We start from the raw sequence: 8858 nt of genomic DNA, 5'->3' as shown, positions 1-8858 counted from the left end.
TTCCGCTATCGCATCACGATCCGGTTTTCTTCCTTCTCTGAATAAATCACCTTGCACACCAACACGAACAACAGCCCAACTGGTCATGTGGTGACAGGGGGCTATCAGTATCTTCCATGCTAGGCGTGTTATCCTCGATACGTGTTTATTCACTATCATTCACGAGATAGGGGCCGGTAATTGGAATTCCTAGTTCCATGCTCAAATCGAAAAGATAATTGCAAACAAAACTCCCCTAGGATTGATGTTCGTATGGACGGTACCGAGGATTTGGCTAGCCGTGAAGTGTGATTGATTGGTGGTGAGGGAGTCAAAACTTTACTTTTCTGTTTGGGAACCGCCTATAGCATGTGTAGCGTGGAAGATGTTGTGAACTCTTAGTCATTGCGTTCACAATGAAAGCATGCCACCCAAAATTATTATCTCTCTTTTCAAAGCTTGAGCTCTGGCACCTCTGCAAATCAATGCTTCCCGCTGCGAAGGGCCTGTCTATTTATGTTCTTGTTGAGTCATCCTCCTCTTATGAAAGCACCAATTAGAGAGCACCTCTGTCATTTTTATGCTTTGCTTTTAACTGTGTTGAGTATGACTGTGACTGGATCTTCTTTGCCATGAATTACAATGTTTAGTCAGCCCTTGGTCTTTGAAGGTGCTCTGCATTTATGTTTTGCGGTCTCAGAAAGAGCTAGCGAGATACCATCTGTTCGTACTGCTTCATGTTGTTTTGATTGAAGTGTTGACATTTGAGGCTAATTATTATTTGCTCGCCAGCTGATTATGCCATTGATATGAGTTTACCGTGAGACCTAGATGTCATTTGCTTATGTGGTTTGCTTGTGATCTTGCTAAAATTTTGGTTGTGAGTTATTGCAACAACAAGATCAAACAGAGTTCGTCAAAGTTTTTCTTTTGTCTCTTTCAGTTTGTCAACTGAATTGCTTGAGGACAAGCAAGGCTTTAAGCTTTGGGGAGTTGATACGTCTCCATCGTATCTACTTTTCCGAACTCTTTTGCCCTTGTTTTGGCTCTAATTTGCATGATTTGAATGGAACTAACTCGGACTAACGCTGTTTTCAGCAGAATTGCCATGGCGTTGTTTTTTTTGCAGAAACGAAAGTTCTCGGAATGACCTGAAAATTTACGAAGAATTTTTCTGGAATTAATGAAAAATACCTGCCCAAAGATCCACCGGAGGAGGTGAGCCAGTGGGCCACACGCCCAGGAGCCGCGGCCACCCACCCTGGCCGCGCCGTGAGGGCTTGTGGGGCCCACGAGGCTCCACCGCCTCCAATATCAGCTCTATATATTCCGTTTCGCCCGGAAAAAAATCAAAGAGAAGGATTCATCGCGTTTTACGATACGGAGACGCTGCCACCTCCTGTTCTTCATCTGGAGGGCAGATCTGGAGTCCGTTCTAGGCTCCGGAGAGGGGAATCGTCGCCATCGTCATCATCAACCTTCCTCCATCACCAATTCCATGATGCTCTCCACCGTTCGTGAGTAATCTCATCGTAGGCTTGCTGGACGGTGATGAGTTGGATGAGATCTATCATGTAATCGAGTTAGTTTTGACGGGGATTGATCCCTAGTATCCACTATGTTCTGAGATTGATGTTGCTACTACTTTGCCATGCTTAATGCTTGTCACTAGGGCCCGAGTGCCATGATTTCAGATCTGAACCTATTATGTTGTCGCCAATATATGTGTGTTTTAGATCCTATCTTGCAAGTTGTAGTCACCTACTATGTGTTATGACCCGGCAACCCCGGAGTGACAATAGCCGGAACCACTCCTGGAGATGACCATAGTATGAGGAGTTCATGTATTCACCACGTGTTAATGCGTTGGTCCGGTTCTTTATTTAAAGGAGAACCTTAATATCCCGTAGTTTCCATTAGGACCCCGCTGCCACGGGAGGGATGGACAATAGATGTCATGCAAGTTATTTTCCCTAAGCACGTATGACTACATACGGAATACATGCCTACATTAGATTGACGAACTGGAGCTAGTTACATATCTCTCCGTGTTATAACTGTTGCATGAGGAATGCCATCCAACACACCATCACCGATCCAATGCCTACGAGTTTGTCCCACTGGTCCTGCTACGTTACTTTGCTGCTACTGTTGTTACTTGCTGCTGATGTTACTTGCTGCTGCTGTCACTACTGCTGTTACCTTGCCACTTTTGTTACTTGTTACTTTGCTGTTACCTACTGCAAGAATTTTTCTGGCGCCGTTAAGTCAGGAATAGTCTCCCGTCAACAGACTTTTTCTGGCACCGTTGCTATCATACCACCTTGCTACTGATACTTTGCTGCAGACACTAAATCTTTCAGGTGTGGTTGAATTGACAACTCAACTGCTAATACTTGAGAATATTCTTTCACTTCCCCTTGAGTCGAATCAATAAATTTGGGTTGAATACTCTACCCTCGAAAATTGATGCGATCCCACACGCTTGTGGGTTATCAGTGCCGAGTGGGGAAAGCTGGTGGCACCGATTTTGCTGTTTCGGCTTGGGACAGAGATATTTGTGGGAGAATGACTAAACATTTTTGGTGGCTATCTCTAAGCACTTAAGCAACCAATTCATCATAATACCTCACCCCCTTTTAATAGTATTGGCTTTCTTATGGACTCAAAACGTAAAAAAAAAATGTAAAATGTAGAGTCCTTTTGCTTGAAGGTTGAGCCAATCCTATTCCTTTCCTTGCATCAAGGGGTTTCTCCTCACAATCCTTTAGCCAATGCATCTTTGAATTTTTTTGAAATATACTTGGATAAGATCATTAGTTCAATGATACATATATTGTGATTAACTACCAAAACCACCTTAGGGAACAATTGTGCTTTCATATATTCAGAAACCCCGAGAGCGAGACCCAAAATAATTTTATTGTTGCTGCAAGCCTGTGTTCTTTCATGATCTCATCTCGAGGCCTTTTCCGTAGTGCTGCTAGATAAGGAATCCATCATGGAGAGCATATTCATCAACCTTGTTGCCTACATGATGATGTGTAAGTAGTTCCTTACAGGACCTATAGGTCCATAGCAGTAGCTAGATCTCTCTCTCTCTCATTTTCCATCGCTCTCTCCCTCTCCCTCCCTCTCTCTCCCTCTCTCCATCTCTCCCTCTCCCTCTCTCCCTCTCTCATTCTCTCCCTCTCTCTCTCCATCTCCATATCTCCCTCCCCCTCTCCCTCTCCCTCTCCCTCCCTCCGTCCCTCCTTCTCTCTCTGTCTCTCTATCTATCTATCTATCTATCTATCTCTTTATCTCTCTCTCCCCTCCCTCCCTCCCTCTATGTCCCTATCCCCCCTCTCTCTCCCTCCCTCCCTCCCTATCTCCTTCCCTCCCTCCCCCTCTCCCTATCTCCCTCTCTCCCTCCCTCCCTTCCTCCCCCTCTCCCTCTCTCTCTCTCTCTCTCATGAAGAATCACAATCATAACTATGCGCTTTTTTATCTATTGCGCAACAATAATTTGTCTACCCATTGTATTACGCTTATGAGAGAGATGCCTCTAATGAACGCTATGGCTAGGGGGTCCACTTTTTCTGTTAAATACCAAAAATACAAATCACTTGGTGTGCTCATTTAATTTTAATTTTATTTTTGTTTACCTATCACTACCAGAATTAATCCTTCCATCACGAGAACAAGGGGATTGGCAACCTTCTTGCCTTTGTTGAGTGTGAGCATTTGCTTTGTGTGTGTGTGTGTGTGTGTGTGTGTGTGTGTGTGTTGATGTTATCTATGTGGTGTCTCATATTGGTTCGGTAACCTTGGTTCTTAGTTAAGGGAAATATATTCTGCTACTATACTACTTCATCCTTTCCACTTTGAGAAAAACCCACCACCTACGCCAAGTAGCAGAAGTCTACTTATATTGCCAAGTCTTTGACATTCATCATAAGAAAGGATAAATTGCATCCATCCTTGAAGAGGGTAGGCCAATGAAAATTAGATTGGAATACCTTGTGTGTAGTACGATCTCCAACATGGTATCCTCTGTATTCACATGGTGTCCTCTCTCCCTCTCCCTTTCCCTCTCCATCTCTCCCTCTCCCTCTTCCTCCCTCCGTCCCTCCCTCTCTCCCTCTCTTTGTGTCTATATATCTATCTATCTATCTATCTATCTCTTTATCTCTCTCCCCTCCCTCCCTCCCTCTATGTCCCTCCCCCCCCCCCTCTCTCCCTCCCTCCTTCTCTATCTCCTTCCCTCCCTCCCCCACTCCATCTCTCCCTCTCTCCCTCCCTCCCTTACTCCCCCTCTCTCCCTCCCTCTCTCTCTCTCTCTCTCTCATGAAGAATCACAATCATAACTATGCGCTTTTTTATCTATTGCCCAACAGTAATTTGTCTACCCATTGTATTACGCTTATGAGAGAGATGCCTCTAATGAACGCTATGGCCACGGGGTCCGCTTTTCCTGTTAAATACCAAAAATACAAATCACTTGTTGTGCTCATTTATTTTTATTTTTATTTTTATTTACCTGTCACTACCAGATTTAATCCTTCCATCACGGGAACAAGGGGATTGGCAACCCTCTTGCCTTTGTTGAGTGTGAGCATTTGTTTGTTTGTGTGTGTGTGTGTGTGTGTGTGTGTGTTGATGGTATCTATGTGGTGTCTCCTATTCGTTCGGTAACCTTGGTTCTTAATTAAGGGAAATATATTCTGTTACTATACTACTTCATCCTTTCCACTTCGAGAAAAACCCACCACCTACGCCAAGTAGCAGAAGTCTACTTATATTGCCAAGTCTTTGACATTCATCATAAGAAAGGATTAATTGCATCCATCCTTGAAGAGGGTAGGCCAATGAAAATTGGATTGTAATACCTTGTGTGTAGTACGATCTCCAACATGGTGTCCTCCGTATTCACAGGAGTGGAACTTACTCAAGATTTGTTCCTGTTCATTCTCAGGTACATAACATATAATCGTATCATCTACTCCTTCTTCATATAGATGTGGGTCATCCCAAAAGTAGCGTCTCAAGTCAAAGAAGATTTATTTTTTCGCTTATGTGTTAAGCTAGGTGGTATATATTTAGCAACAATGTAATCGCATAATTAGCATCAAGGATTATCGTTGGGAGAATGATTAATAACAGTCAATTGCTCATCAGGAAAGTTATCCTTAACCGGTATTGGGTCATTAAGAATATTTTTTATCCTAGGCAAATTATCAGCTAAAAGATTCTCAGCTCCCTTCCTATATGCACATCAAACTATTGTAACAAACGAACCCACCTAATTAACTGAGGCTTAACATCTTTCATATCCATAAAAGATATTTAATAACATTATGATCCATGTGAATAATCACTTTAGAACAAACAATATAAGGGCTAAACTTATCACATGCAAGCATAATAGTTAAAAACTCGTTCTCGGTAATAGTGTAAGGAACTATCCGGGATCTTACTAGCATAATGAACAACACTAAATTTCTTATCAATTCCTTGACCAAGAACAGCCCCTACAGCATAATCACTAGCATCACACATAATATCAAAGGGTAAATTTCAAAACGGTCGTTGAACAAGAGGAGCAGTAATCAAAAGTGTTCTTAAGTATTCCAAAGCCTTCTACATAATCATCATAAAAACAAAAGGAACATCCTTTTGCATAAATCAGTAAGAGGTCTAGAGATCTTACCAAGTCCTTAATAAACCTTCTACAGAAACCAACATGGCCAAGAAAACTTCTTATACCTTTGATATCTTTGGGATAATGCATCTTTCTAATAGCATCTACCTTAGCTTTATCTACCTTAATGACTCTTTGAGAAATTTTATGACCAAGGACAATATCGTCTTTTACCATGAAGAGGTACTTCTCCCAATTCAATACAAGGCTAGTCTCTTCACATCTCCGCAAAACTATATCAAGATTATGCAAACAGCCGAAAGAAGTCCCATAGATTGAGAAATCATCCATAAAAAATTCAAAAAAATTCTCACAAGAATCAGTGAATATAACAGTCATGCGTGTTTGAAAGATAGCAGGCGCATTGCATAAACCAAATAGCATACATCTAACATGCAAATTATGTGTAAGAATGGGCTATTGCCTAAAGAATATTGCATTCGTCACATTTCTTTCTTTCATATGCGTGTTATTCTCGTTATCAAGCAAATATTGTTCTAAACGGTCAGTGGGGGTGCAGCAACAGAAGGAAGACTAACAAAAACATATTCAGTGGGTAATTTTTTATCCTAATGTTGTTTGCTGAACTTATAGAAAAAAAATAAACCCATGAGATTTGTCCTCGGACTTAACTTTAACCTTTTGTTTAGCACAATCAACTTCAGCTCCAACAGTTAAAGAAAGGTCTATCAAATATAATGAAACAAAAATTATCTTGTTCACATCCAAGTACTATGAAATCGGTAGGATATTTGATCTTACCACTCAAGAGTTCAACATCCTTCACAATTCCAAGAGGAGAAATAATATTCCTAGTTGCAACCTTAAATGTCATCTCTGGATTATAAGACGTTTTGGATATTCTGATATAGACTACATAAGGAAGGACTGGAACTAGTGAACAATCGCGTCTACATACATGCTACTCGGAAAAAGGTAAATCTTATAAATTCAAAAAGAATGGAGTAATTTGGAACAAAGGAAACAATAATGTCTTGTCGCACTAGGTACTGCTGTACATAGTTGTTCACCGGGCTGGACCGACCTGCGCCCGTGTTTAGTGCCCAACGCGCTCTAGCCTCTACTCTAGCCTAGCAACAGCATCACCAACCCAAGTGTCAAGAGACTATGCGACACACGGCACTTGAGACCCCTCTCGCACACACAAAGAAAGACTGTCGATGCAACACACGGCATTCCGCCTGGCCTGGCCTGGCTTATACCCCGGGGGATCAGATTCAGATGCCCCCTCTCCCGTATTCAAAAGGCACGCACGCACGCACGCAGGCTAATCTTTTTCGGCCGAAATGTGTACGCCAGTAATAGTCACACGTATTAGATAGAATTATCCAAGTAGTATATCTTCCGAAATAAATGCGTGCAATACGGCGAGATAGGACGGCAGAGGGAAACAGAATCCCAACTAAATAAGCCCTAAAATATTCGAGATCGGCGCAAAACAGGAAATAAACATACGCTATACGGCCGAAACAATAAACGTGGAGGATTAATCGCGGGATCTTTTTCCTGGGGATACCGCACTGTGCGACATTTATGGGCGAAGATTTTCGGTATTGCCCGTGGAAAGATAAACGGAATGCATACGGAAAAGCGAGAGCGGCGGATGGCAACAAAAGGGAGCAGCCCGCGCCCCGCGCCTCTTATACGCACGCGCCCCCGCCCCCTCCCGGACACACACACACACAGCGCAGGGCACGGGCAGATCGAGGCAGGCACGGGCGCCGTAGCCGAGACGAGGAACCCCAACGGGCCAAGCACCACCGCCACCAACCCTAGCTAGCCTCCTCCACCGCCAGCCAGCCACCATGCAGCAGCAGCAGTGTCCAGCCACCGCGCTCTGACGGCCGCCGTGGTGGTCTAACGAGCGAGTGAGGGAGCGTTTTGTTTCTTGGTTGTACAGGGTAGGGTGTGTAGATAGATAGATAGAGGAGTGATATATGGGCGTGAGCCTGCTCAGGAAGCAGCACTCGTCGGCGGCGGGGGGGTCGAGCGGCGGCCCGACGATGCCGCCCAAGGGGTGCATGGCGGTGCGGGTGGTGGGGCCGGGCGGGCGCGCGGAGGAGGAGGAGAGGTTCGTGGTGCCGGTGGGCTACCTCAAGCACCCGCTCTTCGTGGGCCTCCTCAAGGAGGCCGAGGAGGAGTACGGCTTCCAGCAGCAGGGCGCCATCACCATCCCCTGCGGCGTCGACAACTTCCGCCGCGTCCAGGCCGTCATCGACAGCCACACCCACAGGCACGGCGGCTCCGCCGGCCTCCTCTCCGCCGGCCACCAGCACCACGGCTCCTCCTCGGGCCACCTCCACTTCCACCTCGCCGCCTGCTTCAGGGCGTGAGATCCGTCTCACCCCACCCCCGCCGGATGGACGCAATCTCCGGCCCCGTGTTCGTCGCCTCAGGGAGGCTCCGTTGTTAATTAGAGTTTAGACGGTCAGGTCAGGTATGTGGTGATCCAAGGATCATGCGTGGGTTGAGTACTCCTACTAGCTAGCTAGCCTTCGTTCGTTCGGGTCTGCATGCGCGCGTGATGGATCATCTCCGGATTGGATTTCCGTTCCAGCTTGTGGTGATCGATGATCCATCGATGATGATGAAAATCCAAGATATTTCAGTGCTTATAATTAATAGATTAACCAGATGTTCTCTTGTCCCTTTCCTCTTGCGAATTGCCTTTGGCTTTCACGCTGTGTGGTTGGTAGTATTCTCTTTCCAGAGAAGAATCTTTCATTGGGGCCTTGTTCATCATGATTCATCCATACGCACGTACGCCGGGGCCAAGAATTAATGAACAAACGTTTGCACAACATTTTTTAAGTGGTTTCCTTTTTTTGCGAAATAACATTTTAAGTGGTTTCCTTTTTTTTGCAAAATAACATTTTAAGTGGTTTCTTTCTTTTTTGTGAAATAATATTTTTTAACAGAGTACAATCGAAGTCGTTCACATACACGAGCGTACATTCACCCCTATAAACGCACGTACAATCTACCCCTATGAGCAACTTCGAGAGACTAAGCCGGCACAAACACCAACGTCAAGTTTGAGACTTGAACTCTGATGGACGAGGGATACAACAGTCCTCCTAACCATCCAACCATAGATTGATTTGCGCGAAATAACATTTTAAGTGGTTTCACGAAGCGAATACTCCCAAGTTTAGACACAATTAACTACAGCTGG

The 8858-nt window shown here is 44.5% G+C and overlaps 1 protein-coding gene across 1 annotated transcript; it reads left to right on the top strand.

The window, feature by feature from the left end:
- Positions 1 to 7327: 7327 nt before the first annotated feature.
- Positions 7328 to 8331, top strand: LOC123412755 (auxin-responsive protein SAUR32-like). Its single transcript, XM_045105691.1, has one exon. The coding sequence runs from the start codon at positions 7621 to 7623 to the stop codon at positions 8014 to 8016; it is 396 nt and encodes a 131-aa protein (XP_044961626.1). The 5' UTR covers positions 7328 to 7620; the 3' UTR covers positions 8017 to 8331.
- The last annotated feature ends 527 nt before the right edge of the window (positions 8332 to 8858 follow it).

Source organism: Hordeum vulgare, chromosome 7H (genome assembly GCF_904849725.1).
Source record: "Hordeum vulgare subsp. vulgare chromosome 7H, MorexV3_pseudomolecules_assembly, whole genome shotgun sequence".
NCBI classification, from domain to species: Eukaryota; Viridiplantae; Streptophyta; class Magnoliopsida; order Poales; family Poaceae; genus Hordeum; species Hordeum vulgare.
The sequence above is the reverse complement of the archived record's forward strand: the minus strand, read 5'-3'. Positions and strand labels throughout refer to the sequence as shown.